The following is a 16,937-nucleotide window of genomic DNA, read 5'->3' as shown; positions in this document are numbered from 1 at the left end:
AGAATGAAGGGTCATTACAAAAAGAGAATGTCATTGGGTATATCTCCTTTTAAATTAGCATTTATTTTAAAAAATGTTTATTGAATCCCTACTATTTGACAAGGGCTTCGCAGGTGGCTCAGCAGTAGAGAATCCGCCTGCCAACGCAGGAGATGTGGATTCGATCCCTGGATTGGGAAGATCCCCTGGAGAAGGAAATGCAACCCACTGGAGTATTCTTGCCTGGGAAATCCCATGGACAGAGGAGCCTGGTGGGCTACAGTTCATGGGGTCGCAAAGAGTTGGACACTACTGAGTAACTAAGCGCATGCACGCGTGCACACACACACACACACACACTATTTGTCAGACACTGTGCTAGGTGCTGGGTGCCAGAAATTCAATAACAAACAAAATAAAAACTCTAGTGTGGATTATAGATAAGTTTATAGGCAATTACAGTAGCATATATACACATACATACATATCAGTCATTTGAGGCTTTCTCATTTATTTAGATTTCTCTCCAAATTTGAAAAGCTTCCAACTTTGGCGCACAGCTGCCCAGAGAGGCATGCTTGTGACCATTTATTTAACTAATATTTATTAAACACAGCTTGGACCCATCTCTCTGCTGGATATGAAGATAAAGACAGGTCTTTGCTCTCAAGGAGAAATGAGTCTAGTAGGGAAGATAGATATAGAAAGAGATAATGACAAACAGGGTGAGGTAAGAGGGATTTTAGATACAGATGGGAGCCATGTAGACATCTCTGTGGAAGATCCTCATAGAAGTGGTGACCGTTTATTTGGGACTGAAATAATAAGGGATTTTCCAGCTGGGCAGGGTAAGGGCACAGGGAACACAGAGGCTTATTTAGGGAGCTGCAAATTGTTCTGCTGGAGTGAAAGATACTAGGAAAAAAGGAACTCTCCGAAACCAAAGGTAGCATTTGTTGATAGCTAACATATCACTTAACTGCTTTCCACAGATGAACATATCCACATCATGCAGAGATAGCATGAGGTAGGAACTATTGTTATCTCTATTTACAGATGATGGAACTGAGGTATCACAAGGTTAAGTAACTTGCCCAAGGCTTACCGTCTGGCTCCTGTGTTCAGGCTCTCAGCCAATATGCTAAATGAGTATATGGCCGACTTGTATATTGATATATGTGATTCTATTTTCCATTTACAGAAGTATGATATAAGCACACACAGGCATGGCAACTAAGCCCAAATTACAGTCCAGTCCAGTCATCTACAAGATATCTGGTCTTGGGGAAAATTTATTTAAACATCTTTGTGCTTTATTTTCCTCATCTGAAAACCAAGAATAGTATTAGTCTTGAGTTGGTATGAGAATTAGTGGGTTAATATACTTGAAGTACTTGGGCTGCTATGTGGAAAATGGAGTTAGGAGAGAGGGCAAAGAGAATACTTCAGAGAACACTGTAAAAGTCCAAGCCAGGGGTAATGGTGGTTTCAACCAAGAAAGTCCTCAGTTTGAAAATGGGAAAAATTTTACTTCATTCACATTTACTTCATGAGAGAAGACAAAATAACCTGTAAAAATACATTTAAAAGTACAAGTCCCCAGCAATGCCTTTACTGTTTTTAAGTAAAATGTTACATCCCCATCACTCAGCTTCAACATTTTCAACACACGACCAGCCTTGTTTCACTTATACTTCCATCCACGTCCTCCCTTTCATATGGTTTTTTTAAGGAAATTCTATATGTCATATTATTTCATCTGTAAATTAAATGCATATCCATAACACCATTATCATACCACCAAAATAATAATTTTTAATATCAAATATCCAGACAGCATTCAAATAACCAATTGTCAAAACAGAGACACAGATGTAGAGAATGGACGTATGGATACCAGAAGCGGAAGGGGATGGGTGGGATGAACTGGGAGATTGGGATTGGCATATATACACTACTATGTATAAAAGAGATAACTAATGAGAACTTAACTAATGGGGAAAAATGGAAACACTGGCAGATTTTATTTTCTTGGACTCCAAAATCACTATGGACAGTGACTACAACCTTGAAATTAAAAAGATGCTTGCTCCTTGGAAGAAAAGGTATGACAAACCTAGCGTGCGTGCATCGAGGTCACTTCAGTCGTGTCTGACTCTTTGCAATCCCATGGACTGTAGCCCGCCAGGCTCCTCTGTCCATGGGATTCTCCAGGCAAGAATACAGGAGTGGGTTTTCATGCCCTTCTCCAGGGGATCTTCTTGACCCAGGAATTGAACCTATGTCTCTTATGTTTCCTGCATTGGCAAGTGGATTCTTTACCACTAGCACCACCTCACCTGGAAATCCCTAACAAACCTAGACAGCATATTAAAAGCAGAGACATCACTTTGCTGACAAAGATCGGTATAGTCAAAGCTATGGTTTTTCCAGTAGTCATGCATCAATGTGAGAGTTGGACTGCAATGAAGGCAGAGTGCCAAAGAATTGATGCTTTCAAACTGTGGTGCTTGAAAAGACTCTTGAGAGTTCCTTGGACAGCAAGATCAAACCAGTCAATCCTAAAGGAAATTAACCCTGAAATTCATTGGAAGAACTGATGCTGAAGCTGAAATTCCAATACTTTGGCCACCTGACGTGAACTGACTCACTGGAAAAGCCCCTGATGCTGGAAAAGATTGAAGGCAGGAGGAGAAGGGGACGACAGAGAATGAGATGGTTGGATGGCATCACTGACTCGATGGACATGAGTTTGAGCAAGCTCTGGGAGTTGGTGATGGACAGGGAGCCTTGGCGTGCTGCAGTCCATGGGGTCGCAGAGTCCGACAGCACTGAGCAACTGAACTGAAACCGAAACTGACAGTTCATATGGAAATGGCATGATAAATACTGATTTATTTCCTTTATTTGCTAGTTTTCAAAATAACAAATTGGTCCCCTAGCATCTTTCAACGGTGACCAATTATTTTTTTTTAAGTAAGATATGAATATGTGGGTGAAAACATGTTTGACATGCTTCAGTCCATGACTATTATTATTAAACTTAGATGGTCCCATCTTTAGCCAATGGGATTCTAAGTTGGCTATGGAGGCTTTCTAACAGGACTCTCATCTTTGGTAGCTTCCTTGCTATCTAGTATGGCGATGTTCCAAGTTCATTTCATGATTTTCCTGCCGTAGACCTGGAACCAGACAATTCTTCAAGGATCCCTCTATCCTTTTAGTGCAAATAGTATTTCAAAACCACAGTCTAGTTCATTACTACTGGGTTAGTCTTCATTTCCAAGTCATTTCAATGGACAGAGTTAGTTGGTTGTTTTTTTTTTCTTACACTTTAAGGAGATATAAATGATATACAAGAAACTGAACATATTTAAACTCTGTGAATCCCTCAGCACAATGAAGACAGTGAACATAACCACCATCCCCCAAAGTTTTCTTGGGCCCCTTTGTAATTTCTTCCTCCTCTCCTCCTCTACCCTCTTTAGCCACTTCTACACTCATTCCTTAGGCAACTATTTGTTTTTAAAGACAGGGCTTCCCTGATGATTCAGGTGGTAAAGAATTTGCCTACAGTGCAGGATACCCAGGTTCCATCCCTGGATCAGGAAGATTCCCTGGAGAAGGGAATGGCTACCCACTCCAATATTCTTGCCTGGAGAATTCCATGGACAGAGGGATTTGGTGGGTTACAGTTGGTCTGAGCAACTAACAGTAACTAAATATAAAATATATCCTCAATTCATAATCAATTCAAACTCAGGACCATAGGATTTTAACTTCTTCTAGCTTAACATCTGATTTTCCTTACTTCCATGCTGTAGGAAGGACAGAATGGGGGTATTACACAATTACTCATTTGCTTTATTCCATATTATAGCTAGTGCTTCTTGAATGTTCCCTTTGGCGCTTATCCCCGCCCCCCCCCCCTTTATAAAGGGTGTGAAGAATTCTTCACCACAATTTTCCCTTCTAATATTTACAAAGAGTACAGACAGATCTTTTCATCTTGAACTGCCAAGAGGCCTATGGTTATGAGTCCTCAGTAACTTCTGGAAGGGGTCCGAGCAGGCATGATCTGGGACCCACGCTGTGCAAAGGATTATCCTGAAAGACATGTCCTGGCTTCCATGCTCAACATGTCCTGTTTCAGAAGAGTATACCTTTTAACAGTAATGATAATAACAAACAACAATAGCTGGTAGCAATTATCAAGTGAAACATGCTAAGCCAGGAACTTTGCATAAATTATCTCATTTAACCAACACAACACTACCTTCCTAGGCAGACATTCCCTTTCTGCATTCAAGAAAACATGTTCAGAAAAGTCAAGTCACAAAAGCTACTAGGCCTAAGGTCATAAATCTACCATGACGCAAAACAAGGATACAAAGTTCTGAATTTTCTGGGTCCAAACCTTGAGCTCTTCCCTTTTACCCTTCTTCCATTCCTTTACCTGGGTACTACTTTCCAAGGGGGTCCCCTAGAATCACACTCAAGTTCAAGTGAAGATGTTATCTAAGGGAGACACCATCTGTTCCAAGAATGTACTTAATTGCTTCTTGGTTCAGGCAGTCATTTGCTTGTTTTTTTTCCCCTCTTGGCTGGGTTGGGCAGACTGTTCTAACACAGACCAGGTTACTCCCTTGTGCCCTGAGACCCATATGATAAAGGCCGAGCCCCTCAAGCCAACTGCAGGTCCTTCTACACATTGGCCCCTGTACTTCAGGGCCTCGGTGAAGTCTCTCTGGGCTTGGTTTTTCTTGGATTCCACACAGATCTCTGGCACAACTTTAATGCATGTATTGGTTTACACATCTTCCCTCTCTTGCAGGTCAGGCACGATGTCTTTACTCATCTCTGTATCAACAGGACCCAGTGTGTGCAAACATGGCGTAAGATAGATACCTAGTGAACGCTCCCTAAACCTCTTTTCAAGCCCCAGTGTCCTCCTAAGAGAAATGGAGGTACCAACACCCACCTAGGGGCGAAGAGGGGAAAGGGGTTAAATCTGAGATAATGTCTGAAAAGGACTTAGAGTACTCAGCACTTAGTAAGTACTTAAGAAATGATGTCTCCTATGATTACTATTTGGAGAAGGCAATGGCACTCCACTCCAGTACTTTTGCCTGGAAAGTCCCATGGACGGAGGAGCCTGGTAGGCTGAAGTCCATGGAGTCGCTAAGAGTCAGATACGACTGAGCGACTTCACTTTCACTTTTCACTTTCATGCACTGGAGAAGGAAATGGCAACCCACTCCAGTGTTCTTGCCTGGAGAATCTGAGGGACGGGAGAGCCTGGTGGGCTGCTGTCTATGGGGTCGCACAGAGTCGGATACAACTGAAGCAACTTAGCAGCAGTAGCAGCAGCCTGATTACTATTATATGATACATATAATACATACCTATATATACTCCATAGTGTTATTATTAATAAACAAGTGAATGAAAGAATTAGTAAGCAAATACATGAATGAATGAGGTCACTTTATGCCAATTTAAATTCTGACTTTGGCTCAGGTAGGAATGGACTTTAACATTCTTTGTCCTATGGAGGGGAATGACTAAATGTATTATTTTATTATTTTTTGTTTTCTTGTTTCTATTTTAGAGTAAATCCAACAGCATGTGAAGACTTCATCCAAAAAGTTCTTTTGATTCTGAGACAAGGATTCATGCAGGTGAGATGGAAAGTGAGAGGATAAAGACTATTTCATTTTTCTGCATTGGATTTGACTTCTTGATCACCTTTCTGTGGGTGAACCATAAAGACACAAAGAGAAGTAGGTTAAAAAACCAATGTGATCAAGAGAATGAAGAAAGGAATTCCCATCACTATATAAACAGCCTGGAAATGAACCACCTAGAGTGAAGTAGATCAGAAGGCTGGGAAATGGAGGTGAAACTGATAGATTATGTAAAGTGTCTGAATGTACTGGGAGAATTTGGAGATAGACTGTGATAAGTATACTAAAAAAGGAAAAAAAGAAAACAAGTAGATTGAAAAAGAGACTTAGTTCCAGTGACAGCAAAGAGTTTGGCAAGAAATAAAAACAATCAAAGTATATTCTGTAGCTCATGGTAATGGTGTTGATGGTATAATAATACTGATTAAGGAACCAGCCAAAAATCACAACAGAAACACATTGGCAGGATGGGAGAGGGAAAGTGTGTCCATGTGTGAGTCTAGTCCTCACCTTTCATTGTGAGAATTCAATAGATAATGCCTAACACTGGAAAATCAAGAGCACCAGGGTATTTAAACATATGGAGGAAAACAAAAAACAAAACAATCCGTTAAGAAAGTGGAAAGTGTTGCTGTGGAATAGGCAAGGGGGTCTGGAAGAGTGCAATTTTTGTAACAAGCTGTTAGCTGAGTTCTCATAAATGTTTTATTAAGAGAGATATAAGATCAAGAAAGCTTGGAGCTGCTGCTGCTGCTAAGTTGCTTCAGTTGTGTCCGACTCTGTGAGACCCCATAGACAGCAGCCCACCAGGCTCCCCCGTCCCTGGGATTCTCCAGGCAAGAACACTGGAATGGATTGCCATTTCCTTCTCCAATGCATGAAAGTGAAAAGTGAAAGTGAAGTCGCTCAGTCATATCCGACTCCTAGCGACCCCATGGACCACAGCCTACCAGGCTCCTCCGTCCATGGGACTTTCCAGACAAGAGTACTGGAGTAGGGTGCCATTGCCTTCTCCAAAAGCTCGGAGAATACTGATCAAAAAGATAGCCAGGGTTTCACGTAGAGGTAGATGTTTGTGGAAGACTTTGCAAATCCCCTGAAGTACATACATAATTCCATCATGTAGCCCACCATCTGCCACCAGGACTTGAAAAGTCCAAATATGGCCATGTGGTTCCCTGTTTAATATGGTTCATGGATTCCCACCACTTAGATACTAAAGTGGTTTTGCTTAGAAAATTCCTTCATGGTTTGTCCAGGAATCTTCTCCAGACTCATCTCTCCTAGAGCCCCTCACATACTTCCTTGACCTCCTTCCATGTTACTTGCTGCGTCTGAGTCTTTGCCTCTGCTGCTCCCGAGTGGGTCGGGAAGATCCCCTGGAGAAGGGAATGGCAACCTACTCCAGTATCTTGCCTGGAAAATCCTATGGACAGTGGAGCCTGGAGGGCTGCAGTTCACGGGGTCACAAAGAATTAAGACATGACTTAGCAACTGAACACGCACGTACATGTTTGTCTTGTGTTTAGCTCTATGCTTGGCACAGAGTAAACAGTAAGCTGGTAAAGAAAGTGGAAGTGTTAGTTGCTCAGCTGTCTCTTTGCGACCCCATGAACTGTAGCCCTCCAGGCTCCTCTGTCCATGGAATTCTCTGGGCAAGAATACTGGAGTGCTTTGCCATTCCTTTCTCCAAGGGATCTTCCTGACCCAGGGATAGAACCCAGGTCTCCCTCATTGCAGGTGGATTCTTTACCGTCTGAGCCACCACTTAATATTGTTAGCTATATAAGTAAAATAATGGGTAAAAGAGTAAATGCATGAGTAAATGTAGTGACCTAAGGAAAAATCTCCCCACTCCTGCTATTCACTCAACGTAGGAAAAACTGTAGTGGAATCTTTCCCCGATCCTGGGAATATTTATTTCTATTTCTCAGTCTTTGGCCACAAGTTTCTTTTTCTCCTGTTTTTGTTCTCCTACTAGCAGGAATGTCAGAAATTTTGTAGGAGCTTCCAAGTTCCTACAGGGACGAGACCTCATCCGTGCTTGATGGTGAGAAGGAAGAGTCAGTCAAATTCTGTTTCCATTCTCCATCCCTCTCTTCCTTTTCCTTCCTGTGGGGGAAACAAAAAAGACATTAACAAAAATTGGCTCAAAACTTCAGTGTGATCTCTTCAAAGGTTTCACTAGAATCTTGATAAGTATTGACAGAAAAAGTTTACAAATCAGCCAAAACACTGGCAATAGCAAATAACTGAAGCAGAGTGCTGAACACATGGCAATGACTCCCTCATTCATCTTCTAAGTATTGACTGAGGATCTGTTGGATGCTAGGCCCTGGAGGGAAAAAAAAGGTCATCTAGGGTAGTATTCCGGACCTCAAGGACAAATCTCAATCTGTGTACAAGCAAATCTGTGACTAGAATATACTATGTTCTGTGGTATGTGATCAGGAAAGCACAGGACAATACCCTGAGTGGGTAAATCAGGGAAGACTTCCTGGAGGTGATGTCTGAGCTGAGTTTTAAGGGTTACTGAGGGGTTAGCTAGATTAAGAAGTAAGGGTGAAAAGCTGTAAACTGAAAGGGTGGGGGAGGGATAGAATGGGAGTTTGGGATTAGCAGATATAAACTATTACACATAAAATGAATAAATGACAAAGTCCTACTGTATAGCACAGGGGACTATATTCAATATCCTGAGATAAACTGTAGTGGAAAGAATATAGAAAGAATTTATTTTGATGTATAACTGAATCACTTTTCTGTACAGTAGAAATTAACACAACATTGTAAATCAACTATACTTCAATTTTAAAAAAGAAGTTATTGAAAGATAGTCTTGTCTGAGGGAATAACAATAACATTGGTGAATTAGATTAGTTGGCTTTTTGTATTTTGGAGAATCTAATCTGGATATCAGAAAGAATGCTAATGAGTCATCATTGAATTTACAGGATTCCGTGGCTCAAACAGGTGGGCCTCAAGCTAAACTATTATTTTTAAAATGTGAAGGAAGGAAGGAAAATTTCCTTCCCGGTTTGAAGGAAAATTTCAACTAGAAGGTTGAAAGTTTTCCTTCATTAAATTTCTCAAATCATTATGCTTTGGTTTCTTTATCTCTGAAATGGAGAGTATAACACATCTATCTGTGGTAGAGATGGTTATTTAACAACTCATCATCCACTCTCCCTTTTCACTTGAGCAATGGAGCCAGTTTTTGTTTAAGATGGTAATGTACCCAGATTTAAAAAACAAACAAACAACCCATTTCCCAGTCTCCTTTGAAGCCAACATCACCATGTGACTAATATCTGGCCCTTGAAATAAATCGGTAATGTTATATGATATTTCCAAGGAGGTTATTAAAAAGGGAGAAGTTAAAAGAAATTGACTACACATGGGCATGAGGGATCTTTCTAGGGTGATGAAAAAGTTCTAAAGCTAAATTGCAGTAATTGTTGCAAATCTCTGTGAATTTACTAAAATCACTGAATTGCACTGGCAAAGTAGGCAAATGTTATGCTAAGTTGTACCTCATTAATATTATAAAATCATAATCATTTTTATTTTAATAAAAGAACATGCTAAATATTTTTAAACAATATTTATTAAAAATAAAGAAATTGCTGTAGCCATACATTCACATTCTAGCAAAAATGAGATGAAAGTGGAAATGTTGTTTGGGACTTCTGGAAATGCTCCTTAAAAGAGAATGTGGCTATAGATTAAAAGTAAATGAATGGAGAAAAATACACCATGCTAATACTGATCAGAAGAGAGCAAGGGTAACTATACTAATTTCAGACAGAGCAGATTCAAAGGCAAAAAAAGTTATCAGGGATAAAGAAGGACATTATATAATGATAAAGCAGTCAATTCTCCAAGAAGACATAACAATTCTTAATGTGTATGCTCCTAACAAAGCAGCATCGAGCTACACAAGGGAAAAACTGCTTGAAAACAAGGACAAATAGGTGACTCCACTATCATAGTCAGAGACTTCAACACTCCTCTAATCGGAAATGGACAGATCCAGCAGGCAGATAATCGGTAAGGACATACTTGAGCTCAACAATACCAATAATCAACTGGATGTAACTGACATCTGTAGGCTACATCACCCCCAAACAGCAGATTATACAGTCTCTGAAAGCTCACATGTAACATTCACCAAGACAGACCAAATTCTGGGCCCAAAAAATATACCTAAACAAATCTGAAAAAAAGATAAATCACATTATGCCTGCTCTCAGATCAAGATGGAATCAAACTGGAAATCAATAGCAGAGAGAGAGAGCTGGAAAATCCCCAAATAGTTGGAGATTAAACAACATGCTTCTAAACAACACATAGGTCAAAGAAAACTCAAGAGAAATTGCTACATAACTCATCAAATCCTCCCGGGTTAGGACACACAGTTTCGAGGGCAGGAGCCTACTGTGTCCCCACCTCACCTGGCAAAACAATAAGTCTCTTCTTTTCTACTTCATCCAAAACTCTGTCTCTGAGGTTCGATTCGGCACTGGTGTTCAGAGACTGAGCTTTTGGCATCACCATCAGAAACTTTTATGAGGCTTACTTAGTTTATGGAGGCTGGGAGAGGGTGTCTCTCTTTCTTTCAGGTCGTACACTATAAAGACATAGGCTTGGGGCTGTTCTTGGCGCTCTTTCTTTCAAGGGCAGCTCAGTTCAGTCACTCAGTTGTGTCTCACTCTTTGTGACCCGATGAACCGCAGCACGCCAGGCCTCCCTGTCCATCACCAACTCCTGGTATTTACCCAAACCCATGTCCATTGAGTCGGTGATGCCATCCAACCATCTCATCCTCTGTCGTCCCCTTCTCCTCCTGCCCTCAATCTTTCCCAGCATCAGGGTCTTTTGTTTCAAGGGCAGAGGTAGCTTGAAAAGCAAGCCAGCACACAGGAACAGAGGGTCATAAAAGAAAGGGAGACGACTCCCCTGGTGATCCAGTGGACAAGAATCTGCCTGCCAATATACGTGACACCTGTTGGATCTCTGGTCCAGGAAGATCTCACATGCCTCAGGGCAACTAAGCCCAAGAGCCAAGAGCCACGACTATCACAAGTACTGAGCCGCCCAACTCCTGCTCTCTAGAGCCTGCAAGCACCGCAACTAATGAATCCCATGTGCCCTAGAGCCCACGCTGTGCAACAAAAGAAGCCACCACAGTGAGAAGCCCTTGCACTGCAATGAAGAGTAGCCCCTGCTCACTGCAGCTAGAGAAAGCCCACGTGCAGCAACAAAGACCCAGTAAAGCCTACGTAAATAAATTAAAAAAATTTTTTTAAGAAACAAAGAAAAGGAAAGAATCTGAAAAAATCTTTGAGCCCTCAGGTCTATCGTACCTACAGCCAGTCTGTCTGTGGCCTTTCCAGTTACAAAAACCATGAGATTTTCCTTCCACTCAAGCGGGTTTGAGTTGGTTTTGTGGCACTTGCAACCTAAGAGCTCTGACTCAAACAGTTCATAAAGTACAAGTATTTGGCATAGAGGAAGTACAAGGTCATTGGTAGCCCTTACAGTTACCCCTAATAATAATAAAAATAAAGTGAGAATTGAGTGATTAACATATAAAAGTGAGTGGACTTTTATAATATAAAAATATTATATATATTTTTTTTTCTTTCCATGTATTAAGAATTCCTACAATGTTCACATTTCTACTTTGCCTATGGTCTTTGTTCAAACAAACCTCAAAATAAACTCAGTCTCCCTCTGATATCTTCTTCTAGATTTCTTTTCAGGAGTGTCCTCAAGGAAGGTTGAAGCCTGGATGAACATGTGGTTTGCCTTTTTTTTGTCTTTCGCTCTTTGATCAATATTCTTCACCTCCCTGTGGGGAAATCACAAAGACACATGGAAAAAGACTAAAGAGTCAGCATTATCTTTTTACTCTTTACTCTATCTTCACATGAAAAAGTGTCAGATATTTACAAATTCATTCATTACATCTGTCAAGAGCAACTGACTGAAGCAGAATGTTGGCCACACAACAGCAACTCAGTCACCAAGCTCCTGCTCTGTGCTGGGAGTCATACAGCCCTGTGGGGTACAGAGAAATAAGACATTGTCCCTTACTCAGCGGAATGTACTCAAATTAGGAAGACAGGTGAGGAAAACCAACCATCTGAGAGAAAGCTGAAGCATGAACTTTAGGCAAGCGGAATTCAGTTTGGGGTTCTGCCGTTTGCTGTGTGTCCTTGAGCAAGTTACTTAACCTCTCCTCGCTAGTGTACTCATCTCAACATGGTAATAATAGAACCGAGTATAATGTTGAGGATAAATTGAGTTACCATAGGTCCAGCGATTAGCACAGGGCCTGGTAGTAATATACAGGAAGTGCTCAGTAAATGTCAGTTTCTGCTGCTGCTGTTATGATAGGAGAAGGTTCTCAGTGGAATTGGGAAGTACACCAGCTGACCTTTGAAAGGTGAATAGACCTCTGTTCAATGAAGAAACAAGTTAAGGACATTCAAGGTAGTCAAAATAGCAATAAAAATATATTCAAATGAATTAAGATGTATCATATACTTCTCTGCTGCTATGGAATAGATGTAAAAAGACTGGTAGTAAGAAACAACTGTTGACCTTGGCCTGAACCGGTGATTATTCCAACGTCTTTCCCCAAGTCAAGATAAAAAAATCATGTTGACACAACATTCTCACTTTTGGCATCCTCTTTTCCTAACCTTCTGAAGCCAGCTTCTGCTTGCAGTGGAGAGACAAAGAAGCAGCAAACTGCTCTTGTCTTTGTTGTGATGACATTTTCTAACAGGAAAACTTGGACATAAATCCTTGATAGTATTTTCTACCAGAGAAAGGAAATGGCAACCCACTCCACTATTCTTGCCTGGAAGAGTCCATGGACAGAGAAGCCTGGTGAGCTACAGTCCATGGGGTCACAGAGTCAGACATGACTGAACAACTGAGCAGTATTTCCTATATTGTCATTTCTTGGGATTTTGAAGCCTATACATGTCTTGTTGTTGAGTTGCTAAGTCATGTCCAACAATTTTTCGATCCCACAGACTGTAGTGTGTCAGACTCCTTTGTCCATGGGACTTCCCACGCAAGAATACTGGAGTGGGTTGCCATTTTCTTCTCCAATACCTGTCTTAGGTGCCTATTTTCCACTAGTAAGAGCATCTTTAGTTTGTATGACAGGGTCATATGTCGAAACATTTCATAAAATTCTGCAAAGGGTGTTTTGAATTGCAGGTGCTTGGCCCCCATACAAGTTTAAGGATCATGGCTCTGACTCACAAGGAAACTAAGTTCTGCAGCAGCAATTGATCCTGCTCTTTCATTGCAGCTCCAACTGCATGTGCTAACTAGGTTCTTCCTCCACCTAGAGCAGAGATCCCTGCAAGATAGCTCCTGGATTGCCTTTTCTAAGGAACACTGCTCTAGGCCTCCCCAGTAGCAAACTCTCCAAGACCTGGTGCTGCTTTGGATCCTGCAGTTTTCAGGGAATGAGGTCACATGTATTACCTCTAAGAGCCGTCATTTGCTGAGCACTTCCTGTGAGCCAGGTACCAACCTAGACACTTCCTTTAACCCACACAACTACTCTGTTAGTAGTGTCCTTGTTTTACAGATGGGATATCCAAGACTCACATGGGCTAAATGATGGACCTAATTCATAGAAAGGGTGAGACAGAGCTGTACCTGCAGCTTCTGTCCACCTTCAATGCCAGTGCTCCAAACGGATATGCTACATTACAGATGCTGTGCTTAGTCACTCCGTCATGTACAACTCTGCAACCCCGTGGACTGCAGCCCGCCAGGCTCCTCTGTCCTTGGGAATTCTCCAGGCGAGAATACTAGAGTGGGTTGCCATGCCCTCCCTCCAGGGGATCTTCCCAACCCAGGGATCAAACCCAGGTCTCCCACATTGCAGGCAGATTCTTTACTGACTGAGCCACAAGGGAGGCACATTAGGGGAACAAGTGGTAACTGACATCCCTGAAGAGTCCTAACCCACCTACAACTAATATTCCACGTGGGCATTTGTCATCTTCCATTACTGTTATGGAATAACAATAAAGACTGTTCATGGAGAAGGAAATGGCAACCCACTCCAGTATTCTTGCCTGGAGAATCCCAGGAACAGCGGAGCCTGGTGGGCTGCTGTCTATGGGGTCACACAGAGTTGGACACGATTGAAGCGACTTAGCAGCAGCAGCATATATATATATATATATATATAAAAGTATACAAATACTTATACAGAAGGAGAAAAAGGCATCAGAGGATGAGATGGCTGGATGGAATCACTGATGCAATGTACATGAACTTGGGCAAACTTCGCCTGGCATGTTCCATGGGGTCACAAAGAGTCAGACATGATTGGGTGACTGAACAACGACAACACACAAATAACATTGATATATATAATGTTCACTTAAAGTGTCCATTTATGTATTAAATGTGGGGAATTGCTATTTCACTCATAATTTTAAATTTTGTTATAATTCACAAGGAGAAAAATTATGAGTGTGATAGTGATTCTATATATTGATTGCCTATAGGCACACTTTCAATGAACTATATATAGTTTTATAGTACTTTTTTTAACCTTTGTTATTTGTTTTACTATATTAATGGAAATGTAATTTTTATCTGTTGAATCTAATAAACATTGCAATTTGTGTTTTGTAAAAAAAAAAAAAAAAGACTGTTCAAAAATTTAAACATATATAAAGAAAGTTGTATAATTAACATCATTTACCCATTATCTTGGTTCAAAAGTTATCAATATGAAGTCAGTCTTGATTCATCTATTATCTCCTTTGCTTCCCTGTCCCCATGCCAAATGGTTTAATTTAAGGCAAATCCTAGACACTGTGTCATTTCAGCCATAAATACTTCATGATATATCTCTTTAGGACACAACTCTTTAAAAAATAACTACAAAATTATTATAATATCTTTAAGAAAGAACACTCTAATAAAACAAATTTCTTAATATCACTTAAAACCAGGTCAATGTTCAAATTTCCCCAGTTATCTCATAATTGAGATAATGATCTCAACTGGTTGATTTAAGTCAGGATCCAAACAATGTTTTGATTAATATATCTCTCCAGTGTCTTCTAAACAACAACAGCTCCTCCTCCCTCCTCTTCTATTTTCCTTGCTTTTTATGTGCTGAAGAAACCAGTTTATTTGTGCTATAGAATTTCCTATTCCAGATTCACCAATTGCACCCCTGGAGATACCGACATATGTGCCCAGGAAAAAAGACTGGATGGATTTATAGGAAAATACTGGCAATGTGAGTGTGTACCTATAGGTGTTTTTCCAGGTTCTTTGTTTTCAATGTGCACAAATGTTTTTGTAGTCAGAAAAAAAATAACTTGTAAAAAAAAAAGACCTGGTCTCTGTTACTGTGGAATTTACATTCTGAACGCACGGGTTACAGGGCTGGACCCCAGTTACAAATTAGTGTGACATGCTGCAATAGACAAATGCTGAAACCACGCCGCTTTCCCTTGAAGGCCCCTTAAATACCTGAGGAAGTTGTCCTGCAGCTCCTTCAGGTACTCGTCAAAATAATTCCACTCACTCCAGTGTAGCCAGTTCAGCTGGTGGAAGTTTTCCCTCCGCTTCTTCATGTTGCTCAGTGTCAGGTTGATGACCTCAGCATAGGTCAGGGTGGACTCAGTGGCTTTCATGTCAAGGAAAACCCCACACCATCAGTTGGTATTGACTCAGCTTTGTTGGTGGGATATGTCCAGGGCATGGGGAGCAGGGAGGGGAGATGCCCAAGTGGGAAAACTGACCTGCTTCTAGAAACCTGAGCAGGAAACCCTCCATGGCCTTGATCGTGGCCTGCTTGGGAAAGAAAAAGCCTAACCTCTCCATGGCTCGGCCACTCTCCCATCTTTAATAAAGTCCTTCTCCCCTCCTGCTGATGGAGGGGCTGTGTGCTATGCTCAGTCGGTAAGCTGTGTCTGATCCTTTGCAACCCCATGGACTGTAGCCCACCAGGCTCCTCTGTCCATGGGATTTCCCAGGCAAGAATACTGGAGCAGGTTGCCATTTCCTTCTCCAGGGGATCTTCCTGATCCAGGGATTGAACCCACATCTCTTGCATCTCATGCATAAGCAGGCAGATTTATTTTTTACCACTGCATCACGTAGGAAGCTCCTGGAAGGCCTAGAAGTGCTTATTTTAGACTATCATCTAAAATTCTTACTCTATTATCAAAGTGGTGAATAGAAAGGGATTCCAACTTTCCTTTCCTTTCAGGGTCAATTCTGATTCCCTATCTCATGTTTGTATTAATATGTTGAAAATTTCTCTCTACCTTCCCCTCCCTTCCACCCTTTCTGAACTGGTCAGAATCTCAGTTTCACTCATCATGAGCTGTGGGACATCAGACAATGTATGTCACCCTCTGTGCCTCCATTGCCATATCTATAAAATAGGGATAATAATACCTACCTCAGAGAAGGCAATGGCACCCCACTCCAGTACTCCTGCCTGGAAAACCCCATGAATGGAGGAGCCTGGTGGGCTGCAGTCCATGGGGTCGCTAAGAGTCGGACACGACTGAGCGACTTCACTTTCACTTTTCACTTTCATGCATTGGAGAAGGAAATGGCAACCCACTCCAGTGTTCTTGCCTGGTGAATCCCAGGGATGGTGGAGCCTGGTGGGCTGCCATCTATGGGGTCACACAGAGTCGGACACGACTGAAGCGACTTAGCAGCAGCAGTAGCAGGTACTGTTAATGATAATAATGATGGTTACTACTTTTTTTAGTACCAGCTCTATGCCATTTAATCCTGGTCACAACACTATTGATTTGGTGTGACTATCCTCATTTTAGGAATGAGTTGATAAAGATACTGAGCTTAGAGTTGAAGGTGTGCACATGAGATCTTGAAGCCAGTGGGCTACTGAACTGGGACTCAAATCCAGGGCTGGGTATCCCCAACGCAGGCTCCTTCTACTACACTACACTGTCCTTACAGCGCAATGAGGTGATATAAGGGAAAGCATTTTATAAATAACAAAGTACTATGCTGACAGGTAACATTCGTTCAATTGCTTGTTACCTGCCAGGCGCTGTACCTGTTCTCTACATTACAACCCTATGAGGCAGGTACTGTTATCCCCATTTTATAGGTGAAAAAATGAGGCTCAGAGAGAAGCTGGAACTTGTCTAAGATCACTCAGCTGGTAAGCAGTTGAGTTGGTTCCTGAATCCGGGTCTATTTGATCCTATGTTCTGACCCTCT

At 41.4% G+C, this 16,937-nt stretch overlaps 1 protein-coding gene across 3 annotated transcripts in view; it reads right to left on the bottom strand.

Moving 5' to 3' along the window:
- Window positions 1-7,566: 7,566 nt before the first annotated feature.
- The window catches only part of FAM227A (family with sequence similarity 227 member A), a 51,332-nt gene continuing 41,961 nt past the window's right edge, over window positions 7,567-16,937 (bottom strand). For all 3 annotated transcript variants that reach the window (XM_027540786.1, XM_027540784.1, XM_027540785.1), the window contains 3 exons: window positions 15,201-15,353; window positions 11,380-11,520; window positions 7,567-7,778 (listed from right to left, as the gene is read on the bottom strand). In XM_027540786.1, the coding sequence (XP_027396587.1) occupies window positions 7,685-7,778; window positions 11,380-11,520; window positions 15,201-15,353 (388 nt within the window). In that variant the 3' untranslated portion in view covers window positions 7,567-7,684. The remainder of the gene's footprint in view (window positions 7,779-11,379; window positions 11,521-15,200; window positions 15,354-16,937) is intronic.

Source organism: Bos indicus x Bos taurus, chromosome 5 (assembly GCF_003369695.1).
Source record: "Bos indicus x Bos taurus breed Angus x Brahman F1 hybrid chromosome 5, Bos_hybrid_MaternalHap_v2.0, whole genome shotgun sequence".
NCBI lineage: Eukaryota > Metazoa > Chordata > Mammalia > Artiodactyla > Bovidae > Bos > Bos indicus x Bos taurus.
The sequence above is the reverse complement of the archived record's forward strand: the minus strand, read 5'-3'. Positions and strand labels throughout refer to the sequence as shown.